The following is a 14,605-nucleotide window of genomic DNA, read 5'->3' as shown; positions in this document are numbered from 1 at the left end:
CCAGCTTGCTGAAGTCACTGCAAGCAAGGGATATGCAACCAAATATTAAGTGTTATTTACTTTAAGATTATCTGTTCCAATTTTTTTGTTCAATCTAAAAAGGGTGGTTTGGCACAAAAGGAGCCATGTTCTAAGTTGTTTAGATGTAAATATCAGGAAATGGAAGCTGAAATTCTGATCTAGCATCTCATAGTCATCTTTTGATCTCAAACCCAAATGTCTTCAGTGTATAGCAAAAACAAAATAATTGGCCTTGCCGTTCCAGTACTTTCAGAGGGGACTGTACGTTTAATGTCGTGGAATGTCAGTAAAACAGGTTAGTTATCACTTAGGTCATAGCACATAAACAGTCATTCCTTCACCAGTCTTTACGACAAAAAATGCAGCTTGTCATGTTACTGGAAACTGCAATGCTGCCTGTCCTCAGTTCTATTAGACTTCTTCCAAAAATGCTAAATAAATGTCTCCTCACAGAAAATTTCAGAGTTATTACACTATATTACACGTTTTTACACGTTTATCTAATCCATATGGAACATCCTCCGTAGAAGTTCCTGTGTAAGTTGTTAATATAGAAAAGATAATAACTATTGTCAGAGTTGCTGTTAAAGAAAATTAATCAACATATCAGAATCGAGCGTTCAACAGCACTGTGGTTAAACGTGCCTTAATATTCATCATTTATTGTTTTGCTAGCTGTCAAGCTGGATGGTAGCTAGCAGGTAAACCTCTTTGATATTGTACTGTAGCTAGTCAACATTAATATTACCTTCATCAACAGAAAGGGTACGATGTATAAAATGTATAAAACTATATTTATACATTACAAAATATTTTATTTTGATGCTCCTTATTATTCATCAATCATATTTTCTCTACCTAGCTGGCAGGCAAGGCTGCTATAACTATTCTTAGGTATGTTAAGTTTTTATCAGTAGACTGTATGATATAACTTGGTGTGCAGTAATACTTTAGAAACAAAAGATGTATTATAACTGATTGGCTGTTCAAAATGTAGTGCATATTATCAGTGTGGTTTCTAAAGTATATGTAGAGTTAGTGTTAGATATCATCCAGCAGAATGCTAACATTATGTTTTACCAATGCTACTCTTATATCTGTAGTTTTAAAGTACAAATACTGTGTTTTATCTGTATTTATGTATTCGATTACAGCATTTTTTGTGTATTTGATATGTCTCAAAGTGTCTCGGAGGAGAAACAGTAAGAGCAAATAGACAACACCTAGCCTATTTTGTATCCCACATGTAAATGTCACAAATGAAGATATAAACAAGGGCAAAACCTTAGTCCATACCTTCAGAGAGTGCTTGAAACTGTAGGATGGGGATTTCTCATGACCATCTGAGTTCTCCTCACGCTTCTTGCAGAACAAAATCATCTTATTGTACAAGAAGAGGTGCCTCTGCATGGGCTTGAAGCGTGCCAAGTCCTTTACTTTATTGTGACCTTTCTTATGGTCTGTCCACACGTTGAAAGAGCCTTGCATGAGCAGCTTACCCAGGTCATTCAAATTACCCTAGATAGGAGAGATACCATCACCATTATGTACTATTCTTGTAATGATTTCTAGCTCAAGGATGTTCACGTGACACTGCAGCAATAGCATCATATTCAAGAGGCCTTTGCACACACCCTGAATATACAAGAGACCTCTGTGCACATTGTGTTAAAAGTGGTTTTTAATAGAGATAGAATTTTACATGTAGAACAGGTTGTATCATTTCCATGACCCTGCACAAATGATAGGGTTCAACAGTGGTGATAAGAACCTGGAGGCCCAGGTACTCCTTTAAATAAATACATACTTTTTTTGGCTCTTTCACTGAACAGGCTCAATAGGGTTTTTCAATAGTGCCATTCTAGCACATTGTAGACTGTGAGTATGCTTACAAAACTCTGATTTTTATCTATCAGTTTTGGTCAAAGTCATATCAGCTCCTTTGCTTTAAGATCCATTTGGTGTGGCTTAAGGTTTAAAACTAGCTCAAAAGTTAAAATGCAAACATTTAGCCTATTTTCCTATTTGATTGAACTATGGCCAAAAGTTTGTGGACACCTGACCATCATACCCATATGTGCTTGCTAAACATCTCATAACATATTCAGTCCCCCTTTGCTGCTGTAACAGCCTCCACTCTTCTGGGAAGGCTTTCCACTAGATTTTGGAGCATGGCTGTGGGAATTTGACAAGAGCATTAGTAAGGTCAGGCACTGATGGTGGATGAGGAGGCCTGGGGCACAGTCAGCATTCCAGTCCAAACCAAAGGTGTTTAGTGGGGTTGAGGTCAAGGCTCTGTGCAGGCTGCTCAAGTTCTTCTACTCCAACATTGGCAAAGCATATCTCTATGGAGCTCGCTTTGCGCACAGGGGCATGGTCATGCTGGAACAGGTTTGGGCCCTTTAGCTCAAGTGAAGGGAAATTGTAATGCTACAGCAAAGAGGAACTTTCTATATAATAGTGTGCTTCCAACTTTTGTGGCAACAGGTTGGGGAAGACCCATATATGGGTGTGATGATCAGGTGTCTACAAACGTTTGGTACATATAGTGTTTGATGTAAGAAAACTGATGACGGAAAAACTATTGAAAATCAAGAGACCTCTGTGCACATTGTGTTAAAAGTGGTTTTTAATGGAGACAGAATTTTACATGCAAGTACCTCAAAGCCAGTAATGGCAATCTGATGCATTGAATCATTGACAGATTTTATGATGTCCAACATGGTGGCCAGAGCTTCCTCTAGTTCCGCTGTGCCCTCTGAGTTCTTGCTGCATTTCAGCATCTCCTATAAAACACATACGAATCGACTTCAGATATCCAAAGTCCAAATAACGACGTAATCCAAAACGTGACACATTACCTTCAACAGTAACTGGTACTTGGTGATTCTCTGCACAGGCTTTAGCAGGTATGCGTCTAAAGAGAGCTTGTGGTCCAACCGTTTTTGGCATTCCTGTATCAAAAGGAATTGTTACATGTGCATAATCGTCTATTATATATGAAAAAGAGAAAAAATAAGAAGAGAATTGTGAAGGCAAAGTATAAGAATTCAGGCATCACCTGAAAGAACAGGCTGTCCCCACACTGCCTCCAGAGAGCCTCAGACCGAGGTTTATTTTGACAGTATTTCTCATAGATCTGCAGCTCTTCTTTCTGTGGGACAGCAGAGGCAGACAGCCTTTCATTTTCAATCCAAGCAATATCCTAGAGCCTAGAGTCAGTGCACGGCCTGTGGCGTGACTGCTTTCTTTGGGGCCTTATGGAATTACTCACTCTTTTCAAGAAGCATGTTCCCACTAACTCTGGCTTCTCCATGCAATTTTCCAGCTCTTTGAGAAATGTCCTGCCAAAAAAGACAAGTGGAATAACTAAGGACACGAGAAGGAAGCAAGAGCAATTCAAATGTTATTACGTTATATAAAGAATAAAAAATGACAGGGCATACTGTTATAGGAAAATAATCAAGGATGGGCAGTGTTTTCCAATAGCAGCATATCCTGAAATGCTATATTACTCATATTACATAACACAGCAATTTGCCAAGGATTATATTTCTTTATTAATTAATGACGTATTGTTCTTTTTGTCTGTTTATAGTTATGTTTATTGTTGTTGAATATCTGTGAAACACCTTCCTGTTATCACTTAGGTCATGGTATCAGTTGTTTCCTCACAAGCTTCGCTTTATTCTCTCTTGCGAAAACAAAATTTGCAAGGTTTCGTGTTACTGACCACAACGCCGTCTGAAACAAGTTGGTTCCTGTTATTGCATACATTATAGCAGATATAAACTGTCGTTGTCTGGGCCGGGGCTCACATTCTTTTTCATTTCCATGTGTTTCTCTGTTCTTCCCTCTCCTGTGTCTGTCTCTCCCTCTCTTCCTGTTTGTTTGTGCTCATGTGTCTCTTTTCCCTCTTTTTCTCTTGAAGATCATAAGACAAAATAAATGCTTGTCATGTTACAGAGAAACTGCAAAGCCTTCCATCCTACTGTTACAAAGCTGACACTGGAGTCTCCTTTTAAAAATGCTAAATAAACGTCTCGTCACAGAAAAAGTAACCATATCAATGATTACACACATAATTACACACATAATGTACATCATTATGAATCATCATAATGACATACATTATACCACCACTCTGTTGTGGTATAATGTACAACATTATGATGATTCATAATGATGTACATTATACCACAGCTCTGTGGTATGATCAATTCAATATCAATGAATCATTGTTGATTGAAATGAATCACTGTTCACTGTTTCACTTGCCATTGAGTGGAAAGGCAGGTGGATTTTAATCCATTTATCTGTAGTGTCCACCCTACAAGTCCCTGTGTATGTTTTTAATGACAGAAATGTATCAGAATGAGTGTATTAATATAAACCTTGCAGTCAGAACTACCATTGATGTGAACTTTAACTGAAGCTCTTGACCTGTATCTACATAATTTTATGCATTGTGCTGCTGCCACATGATTGGCTGATTGGATAACTGCACTAATGAGCAGGTTTACGGGTGTTCCTAAGATATATATTTTGAAAAATGTAATCAGTATAATAAATCTTATTACCTACACCTGAATTATTTCTACTTTTTCCTAGAAATGTCCTATTATAATTTCAGAGCCTAGGGCATTGGTGTTAATAGTTTATCATTTTGTGACCCTGCACAAATGATAGAATTTAACAGTGGTGATAAGAACCTGGAGGCCCAGGTACTCCTTTAAATAAATACATACTGTTTTTTGGTTCTTCCACTGAACAGGCCCTTGGTTACTCTTACCTCAAGTTGTATGCGCAATGGACAAAATCTCAACCCACTGAAAGGGTGAGAAATGCTCCAAAGAAGCTTGTGTTTGTTCTGAAGTAGAACTGGGTTTTTCAATAGTGCTGTTCTAGCACATTGTAGACTGTGAGCATGCTTACAAAACTCTGATTTTATCTATCAGTTTTAGTCAAAGTCATATCAGCTCCTTTGCTTTACGATGCATTTGGTGTGGCTTAAGGTTTAAAACTAGCTCAAAAGTTAAAATGCAAACATTTAGCCTATTTTCCTATTTGATTGAACTATGGCCAAAAGTTTGTGGACACCTGACCATCATACCCATATGTGCTTGCTGAACATCTCATAACAGATTCAGTCCCCCTTTGCTGCTGTAACAGCCTCCACTCTTCTGGGAAGGCTTCCCACTAGATTTTGGAGCATGGCTGTGGGGATTTGTCCATTCAGCCGCAAGAGCATTAGTAAGGTCAGGCACTGATGGTGGGTGAGGAGGCCTGGGGCACAGTCAGCATTCCAGTTTAACCCAAAGGTGTTTAGTGGGGTTGAGGTCAAGGCTCTGTGCAGGCTGCTCAAGTTCTTCTACTCCAACATTGGCAAAGCATATATCTATGGAGCTCGCTTTGCGCACAGGGGCGTGGTCATGCTGGAACAGGTTTGGGCCCTTTAGCTCAAGTAAAGGGAAATTGTAATGCTACAGCAAAGAGGAACTTTCTATATAATAGTGTGCTTCCAACTTTTGTGGCAACAGGTTGGGGAAGACCCATATATGGGTGTGTTGAGCAGGTGTCCACAAACGTTTGGTACATATAGTGTTTGATGTAAGAAAACTGATGACGGAAAAACTATTGAAAATCTTAAAAAGTTTGGTCTAGTTAACAGTGATTAATAGGCGTAGGATAAATCTGCAGTGTCATATAAAAGAAAGTGACTACAGAGAGCTGATGGACAAAAGGTCCAGAGAATGGAAAATGTTACAAAATGATCTGTGCTTCATTATGCCACACTGAGCTTTCAAATGGAAGAAATTCATAACCACTGCTACTCAAACTAAGGTCACTGGAGTCACACAAGGTCCCACATTAGAAACCTCAAACAAGAGCCCTAGACTGACTGTTGTACTTGATAACATCTGTTTGCATGTGTGCTTGACTGTAATCATCTAATCATGTAGGAATTTGAAACCTCCTGAAACTGAACTGATGGTACTACTGACAAATTAGAGAACAATTAGTTCTAGATTAGATTAGATTGGATTAGAGAACTATTTGTTAAGGGGTTGAAGCAATGAAAAAAAAACCCCACTGCAGTCCAACATGAAAACCGCACCCCAACTTCACAGCATGGAGGGGAGAGTATAATGGTGTGTTTGCTCTGGGATGGCCTGCAATTACTGTGGGATCAACAAGAGAATGTACAGCAAAATGTCACAGTAATTTAGACTGGCCAAATCCGAGTCCTGACCTCAATCCCACTGAAAAGTTGTGATGTGATCTGAAGCAGGCTATTCAAACAAAACATATAAGTCAACAATGGACCATTCCAAATACTGTTACTGGCAATAGGGACACATACATTTTACATGATTTCATATGTGAAAATATGCATGTTTATTATGCATTTCATGTTACGTTTTCACACTTTTATACAATTTCACGTGGATATGCAGGGGGAAAATCACACAGTTCACATGTGAAAGTCTGAAAACAATACGCTTTTCCTGTAACATCATGTTTTTCTACACATCATTTACAGTTTGAATAGGCTTTAACTTTTGCATGCAACTAGAAGACTGAAAGAGTTTTCTGTTATCTGTTACAACACCTTTAATGCCCCTTTTCCCTCTTGTTTGGTCTGGCTGTCTGTGCCTTCTCTAAAGTGACCTCAATTTTAAAAAAGGCGCTATACAATACAATTCTGTGAAAACCACATGATCTAAGCCACATTTATAGCTAAAAGATTTATATTGGTGTGCACAAATATTATGGATGCACTATGGCTGTATTACTAGGAAACGAAGTAGAACATGTTAAAGATTTAGTAATTCATTTTTGTTGTCATGCTATTGTTTGGCAGGTATTTCAATCAATAATCAATTATGATATACAGTAAATAAACTGAAACTTAAGGCAGTAGATATCAGCTTTACCTTAGAGAAACCAAGAGTAGACTGATCTTTTTGTCGAGCACATTTACACCATCAGAATGAAGGATTTCTTGTGACATCTCTGTTTGCATCACTAGTTGTTGTTATGAAAGCATTGAAGTGAGGAAACGTAAGGAGATGTTTTGACTACATGTTTGGACTACAGCTATAACATTGTCAACCAGTTCAAATATCTACAGGTTTTACCTCCTATTCTTTGGATACACAACATCAACCACCAAGCCCCGCCAACCCCAATTAGATCAGCTGCCAATTTCCACCCACATGGGACCCACGTGTGCCAATCAGAACTGTTTCTCTGGATACTTTGTGTACTATGCTGACGTGTGTACTATGTTAACACCTATGTGTGCGTGTGTGTATGCAGTGCAGTTACTATTTGTGTTTTCTACTTCTGCTTCCTGAAATAATTAAATGTATCAACCACATTCCTTTATTAAGCCCTTTAGAGGTGATTAATTACTGCTAACGAAGGCTTTTTGCATCCCAAATAGACAGGTTCAAATAACTAGGCTGAGACTACAAAATATGGGCTTTAGCTTAAACCTAATTACATTCTCATGCTTTATTATGGGCAGATAATTTGGGTCCCTGGAAGACAAGTGGCTAGGCTCACAGCACTCTCAGCACTCTCAGCGCTCTCGCTGGCCAGGAAACCAACCCCAGCCACTGGGGTTGCATGCAACAGTGCACGCTCAGTGCTGGTCCCAGCTTAGATAAAATTAGGGAGGGTTGTGTCAACTAGGTCATCCGGCATAAAAACTGTGCCAAATCAAATACACAGACCAATTATCTGCTGTGGCACCCCCTAACGGGAGCAGTCGAAAGAAGAACAACATTATGGGCAGATAATTTGTGCTTTTGAAAAATACATTTTCAGTTACTGGATAACTGGTGAATTTTGTTCCTGTTTCATTTTTGCAAGAACATGTACAAACTACATGCAAATGGTTAATTTACTAACCCAATACATGTTTGAAATGGGAATGAACAAAAGTGGTACTGGTGGAATAAAGCTGTGCTTATCAGAAGATCTATATGAAGGGAAAGCCAGTCCCACTCTGCTTAACTTGCAGATTTTGAACCTGATAAATTCATCACAGGAATGTTTATGCATGCTTGGAACCAAGTACCAACAGCATCACCATTCAAACCAAAATGCGAGTTCCTAGGATTTGGGATATTGAAATACAGAAGCAGAAAACAGAAGCACAGGCAAAAAGCTTATAAAATAGAGAAGGGAAAACAATAAATACATGAAGTGAATTTGTAAGAGGAGAACAAATAATGCCATCTGCTTGTGACAGATGTCTAGTTTCATATCCTACTGTATATAACTGTCTATGCGAAAAGTGGACAAATAACAGCAACTGGTTAGTTTTAGAGCCTGCAGTCATTTAACACATGACAGGAATGTAGTGAGCATGGGGGTGAAACAGTTGCCATAGAAGGAACCTGGAGTTGAGCATGCGATTAATGACAGGGTGGTGTCATGTGTTAAATTGTGTCATTTACGTGCGTCGTGATTTATGAATCATTTCTTGCCTATTATGAAAGGTGTAGATGTCAGCAAGATTGCCAAAGAGCACATCTTTCTTGTTTTCCAACACAGGCGGTATTAGATGCATCATTTCTGAATTATCCAGTGCTGTAGCGTAACCCTAAGAGGAAAAAAAAGCACATTTAACTGTAGATTTCAGGTTAAACCAGTTTGGTATCAGTTGCTATGACCTGTGCGAACGTGTGATATATGCTTCCAACATGTTCTTTGTTTTTTACGTATAAAAACATCAAATTTCTCAGAGATATTTATTTTACAGAATAAGCTGGCAAGAGACATAAAAGACAAGCTGTGAAGCCAACAGCAACAGTAAGGACTTAGACATTTGCTATGTAAACATATTCACAGGATCTACTGGAGTGTTTTGCATTTGCTCCTCCCTTACCCATACAGAACGAATAGTCAGAGCACAAGGTCAATTCCTGCGTCTGACGTAACACAAAATGTTCAGTCTTCAACACTGAAAAATAAACAGACCAACATACCTCAATTATACTTTGGAGCTCCTCCACATAGAGTCTCTCCGTCTCAATCAGCTCATTCATAATGTGTCTACGGGGAGAAACAGAAAGACCATCTGTGCTCAAAGGAAATAATCTTCTGAGATGACACCTAAAAAGAACTATTAATGTTGATGAGGTCGACATCACAGATCAAAACAACTTCTTGTTTTACATATCATATCACAGGTCATATTGAAGATAGACAGCTAATTTTTACTTTCATTGTGCTGAGTTTAAAAAAAAACTTATTCATAGAACTTTTTGTAGGTTTCACAAAGCAGGTTCTACCACAGACCCTCAGGCCATGAGGAGATCATGTGCCCGCTTTGCTTTTCTGCTTGTTCCAAGACAACGTCGCCAACATAAACCAGATAAACCTGCTCCAGTAGTCATCTTTCATCTTCCGAAATGTGAAGCTGTGTTTCCAGTGAACATACGTAAATACAAAGCTCAGGAGGCAATGGTAATTGTTTGTTCCCATACCAGAAACTGTGAGCAATGCTAACAAGTACTTAACAAGTACATTTCTAAATGGCAGCTGTCAAGGTGTTAGAGAGCGATTATAAATCAAATACATTCTAACTGCTGTTCCCACACAATTGAAAGTTCCTTCTTTTTTTAGTTATTATTACAACAATTAAGTGTACCATTCCTTTAACAAGATTCACACAATTAAATGTCTTTTTTAATTTTTTATTCACCTCAGTTTCTGTGAATGTGCCAAAACCAGTTTTTGTCTTCTGTTCAGTCAGCAGTAATGACAAAGCTACAAGTCAGGTCTTGTTTTTCTAAACACTAAAGTATTAACTCTAATTTAGCTGAGCAGTGCAAATAATGACAGCAATAACAGCAAAATGGTGTTATAATAATAATAATAATAATAATAATAATAATAATAATAGAAAATATGATGTTAAGTATGTAAAAAGTTTACAAATTCAGTATCAAAATTCAAACATTAATAAAATATCTAAAGTGTTATTTTAAAAAGCATTTAAAATGAAAATTATTTTGAATCTTTAATATTAAAGTATAAACAAATATTTAATTATATTTAATTTGTATTTAGGTACGAATCTATTTTTATTCTAGTGTGAGGACTCATGAGTCCTTTTACTGCCAAGCATAAAACTGAGCAAAAAAACTTTTATGATCTTTTAGTTATTTTAAGTACCTTCTTTATGTGAGTATATGTATATAATATTGATATGTATTCGTATAAACATGTGCTGCGTTTTGCACATATCTCACTGGGTTTACTGCTACACTCTTCCTCCTCCTCGATCTGTTCTGAGATTTGTCTGTATACGACTTACAGACACAAATTCCAAAGTGGACCAAGTTACTGTGTGACATGAGCAGGCACGACACAGCCTTGTGCACGCTGCCTCATGTCTAACCCTCCTCCCTCTGTAGTCCCACCCAGAAAGAAAAAAGCTCCTGTTCAGGATTCAGTCACATGCTAACTCAGACTGAGCACAGATCTGTGTCAAGCTCCTCTCAGGGACAAGTTTTTCTACAGGGATGATGGCTCATGCATTGGTAAGTCACACTACTGCATAAAGAGAGAAGTGGGTGTTTTTTGTATAGTTTACACACTACCACACACACAAAGAGAATTTGTTTAAACAAGAGCATTAACTCAGTGGTGAGAAACACACTGGCATCTGAATCTACTGTTGGACACAGAAGTGGCTTTTTATGCGGAAAGTGCATGCTGTATTGCCTGTGCGTTTTCAGATAAGATATTGGGAGTGAGGGGCTCAGCAAACTTTCAAGTAATAAACTTGAAAAGCAGGGATATTACCTCTAAGTAGCCTTTTAGGTTCAGGAGAAATACATTATAAGACTAAAACCTCTAATATGTTAACAGTGAATTGTTTGCACTGTAAGTACGAAAGTTCACAAAGGCTGTGTCTTTGAAATTCTCTTTAAACTTCATCTAGCATTTTCATTTCATTGTGTCAAAAAAAACCCCAACACACAGTGAAGCATTCATTTGGCTTTACAAACAGCCCACCTATGGACATCGATCTCAACCAGCCGTAATTAAATTAGTTATATAGCTTCCTCGAGTTGCTCACAGTTTCCACTCTGATTTTTCAGAATGTAATTGTGAAAGTGGACTGAGGCAGGGTGCCATTTGCGTGTTGTGTGTAACGAGATAGTAAGGACGGTGATAGCTTACATGCTTTAAGTAGTTCCGTACATATTTTTAACCCAGAAACACTCGCAGGGGAGCACTGCAAATGCTTGCAATACAGTGGTCTTATTTAATATCCTACAATGGCACGATACACCTAAAAACATAAGCCATTCTGCAATTATGTTTTAGGTGTCTTGCTCTAAGTACTGCAATGTATTAGGCATGATGTGCCGTAATACTTCGAATCACAAGGCGTCATTACTTACTTTAAAAGTCCAGGACAAATTCCAGAAATGATGCCCTGACCCTTCATTGTACTTCACCCCGTGTGTAAATATAAAATACTGTACATAAAGGTAGATCAATTTCCATTTCTGTGGGTAAAGAATGTGATATTCTCAGAACCATTGACAAGCTATTAAAGAAGGCATGCAACTTTTTTTTTTTAAATTTAAAATCTAAAAATAGGCACTTACAAAGAACATGCCTTTTGTTTTATTGATTTTTTTTAACTACAATGGGTTAACCCCCCACTTGATACTATTTTTAAACCATTCAAGCCAAATGTTAATCTATAAACCTTATTTTTATCACATTAACAACACAACTGGTGTTATGTAACAGAAGTAATTAAAAATAGCTGTTTCCTGATATTAATTTCTGTTTATTCAGTTCATTGTTTTAGGATTATGATCTAATTTTGTGCAATGTGATTCCCCTAACCTTTTTATAGGTTAGTTTTTAGGTTTTATAGGTTATTTTAAAGATGTACAATCACATGTGTTCTGTAAAGTGCTTACATAGTGTTTTAATATCACAGCTGTAGATCTGTACTTTGTCCTTATTTTACTACTCTTTACCATTTGTTGCACAAGGGCAGAAGCAAAGATTGTTGTATTATGAGCACAGTGCTACACCACAGACCTTCATCTACACAATTTAAAAAAAAAATAGTAATAATTTTCTGTTTCCTGGCAAGTCAAATGAGGTATAATTTATTTCCATGTTTATTCAGTTTCCCCTAATAGTATCTTTAGTATCTCAAAGTTAACACCAGTGTGAAATGGCAATTTAACCAGTAAGTCCTGGCGCTGAAAGCGAACAGGTGCATGTAGAGCCGCATTAAAGTAAGACAAAGTGAACTAAAAAGAATTCAAAGCTCTTTAAACAAACAGTCTGTTTGGGGCCCATTGAAAGATGATTCCCACCTCTATTATTACAAGGTCATGCTTTTTGAGCTACCCCATTGTTGCATGGTCTGCTTTTGCATAGATTTGCTGTTCTAATGATCTTTTTTGTCCTCGAAATGTTTACACAGCTCTTATCATGTTTTCATGCACTCTGTTCTTTAAATCCCCCTATTGTTTCATATAGCACTAGGCTGACATATGCTTTCATATTCTAAAAAAGTTGGTGAGAAGCCCTGTACGAGGCTCCGCTTCTAGTTTTCAAACGGTGGCGCCCAGATCTCACAATGAGAAGCTCACAGAAACACATGGTGAACATTAACCTCTTTTGACAAGCTTTCCTGCTGACCAGATAATATCTATATTAAATTAAACATGACAACACCACACCCACTGAAAGCTGACGGCATCAGGTCACAGGTCTGAAAAAGCCCTGCCATAAACACTTCCCCATAAACATTTTCATGCCTTGAATACCAGACATACAGATCTAGTTCAAACTAGATTCGCATCTAAAATCATCTAATTTGTCTGAAAATTCAAATAGTGGAGATATATGTCAGTTTATTGATTAATCATAAGGTCATGATTACTGTGAGTTCAAAAAGGTAATGAAACAATATTCCCTCTCTTCACAGACTGCTGGTCCCTGGTTGCAGAGGTATACTAACAAACTGGGTGACAATACTGAGGCACAAAAGACAGATGTGAACTAAGATTATTGTTGGATGAAGAAGCCAAGAACAAAGCAATGAAGTCACACTTGCCTTTTCTCTGCACATCTGCAATAGGTGTGTGTGACCTATAATGGAACTCAGACAAGCTCGATTTGAGAGTAGGAATTCAAGATTACCTTATTGGACTTGAAGTGAAAGGATTGGAAAGGATTGGAAAGCATTGTTAAGGTATCAGAATGTTTATGAATTTCAGGAGGGTCCGAAAATGTCAGTTCCTACAGCTAATTTCCATGTGCTGTGTCCTCTCGACACTCATGCTGTGCTGGGAACAGGTGGAACATCACGTTGTGAGCCATATGAAGTCCTACTCCTACCGCTACCTGATCAACAGCTACGACTTCATCAATGAGTCCTTCAGTGTGAGCCGTGCAGAGGCGACCAGCTTCGGTAACTTTCCATACCTCTTAGACCACAAGGACATGTGCAGAGGGAAGGACGTGCTGCTTCTTCTCTTTGTTAAAACTTCCCCGGAGAACTTTTTGAGAAGGCAGGCGATTCGGTCCACATGGGGGAACCAGACTTACATCAAGAAGGAGCTGGGTGTCAATGTGAAGGTGGTGTTTGTTATGGGTATCCACCCAGATGGACACAAACGAGATGCCATTCAGAAACAGCTCCAGGCTGAGGACCAGATACACAGAGACTTGGTCCAGCAGGCTTTTATGGACACTTTCCACAACCTGACCATGAAACTCCTGCTGCAATTCCGCTGGGCGCATGCCAACTGTGCCCATGCTCAGTTTTTAATGTCTGCCGACGATGACATCTTCGTCCACTTGCCCAACCTGGTCCGCTCTCTCCAAGAGCTCAGTGCTCAGGGTGTTGTGGATCTCTGGGTGGGACACGTTCACCGTGGTGCGCCTCCTATTCGACGCAAGGACAGCAAATATTACATGCCCGTCCAGATGTACCAGTGGTCCTCCTACCCAGACTACACAGCAGGAGCAGGTTATGTAGTGTCCGGGGACGTAGCCACCAAAATTTACCAGGCCACTTTGTCCCTTAATGCCTCTCTCCACATTGATGACGTTTTCATGGGCATCTGCGCAATCACCGCTGGGGTCTCACCCCAGGAACATGTTTACTTCTCAGGTGAGGGAAAAGCCCCCTACCACCCATGCATTTATGAGAAGATGATCACCTCTCATGGACATGAGAATGATGTCGGCTATCTTTGGAAGGTTGCGACTGCCCCAGAGGTAAATGGCATCTCTTCAGGTTTCTTTGGGAAACTATACTGCACAGCTGTGAAAATCGGGCTGCTCTGTCGGCCTTACTTTACAAACACCTATTCTTGCAAAGCAGCCTTTTTATGAAGGACTATGAGATCTACTCTGTCAATCAGTATTTAATTGTACATCTTAATGTTAGGTATTTTCCATGTTCTAATAAAAATACCAAAGCCATTTACTTAAGAATTTGTTTACCTCTTCTTTTGGGAGTTGGAAACTTAAAATGGGCTCATTAAAACTCAGTCTTTAGCTGAGCATTTTC

The 14,605-nt window shown here is 38.6% G+C and overlaps 2 protein-coding genes across 15 annotated transcripts in view; one reads left to right on the top strand and one right to left on the bottom strand.

The window, feature by feature from the left end:
* The window catches only part of mcf2l2 (MCF.2 cell line derived transforming sequence-like 2), a 79,398-nt gene that overhangs the window by 22,488 nt on the left and 42,305 nt on the right, over positions 1-14,605 (bottom strand). For all 14 annotated transcript variants that reach the window (XR_003403373.3, XR_008302819.1, XR_008302820.1 and 11 more), the window contains 7 exons: positions 9,024-9,090; positions 8,523-8,638; positions 3,296-3,365; positions 3,083-3,175; positions 2,883-2,975; positions 2,682-2,807; positions 1,318-1,539 (listed from right to left, as the gene is read on the bottom strand). Coding sequence is in view for 10 of the 14 variants with exons in the window: in XM_026924621.3 (XP_026780422.2) it covers positions 1,318-1,539; positions 2,682-2,807; positions 2,883-2,975; positions 3,083-3,175; positions 3,296-3,365; positions 8,523-8,638; positions 9,024-9,090 (787 nt within the window). In the remaining 4 variants the exon portion in view is untranslated. The remainder of the gene's footprint in view (positions 1-1,317; positions 1,540-2,681; positions 2,808-2,882; positions 2,976-3,082; positions 3,176-3,295; positions 3,366-8,522; positions 8,639-9,023; positions 9,091-14,605) is intronic.
* Positions 10,137-14,529, top strand: b3gnt5a (UDP-GlcNAc:betaGal beta-1,3-N-acetylglucosaminyltransferase 5a). Its single transcript, XM_026924688.3, has 2 exons — positions 10,137-10,583; positions 13,013-14,529. Exon 2 carries the CDS (start codon positions 13,288-13,290, stop codon positions 14,425-14,427), a length of 1,140 nt encoding a protein of 379 aa, XP_026780489.1. The 5' UTR covers positions 10,137-10,583; positions 13,013-13,287; the 3' UTR covers positions 14,428-14,529.

This window comes from Pangasianodon hypophthalmus, chromosome 11, assembly GCF_027358585.1.
Source record: "Pangasianodon hypophthalmus isolate fPanHyp1 chromosome 11, fPanHyp1.pri, whole genome shotgun sequence".
Taxonomy (NCBI): Eukaryota; Metazoa; Chordata; class Actinopteri; order Siluriformes; family Pangasiidae; genus Pangasianodon; species Pangasianodon hypophthalmus.
Note: the sequence above shows the minus strand (reverse complement) of the source record. Positions and strands in the feature narration are given on the sequence as shown.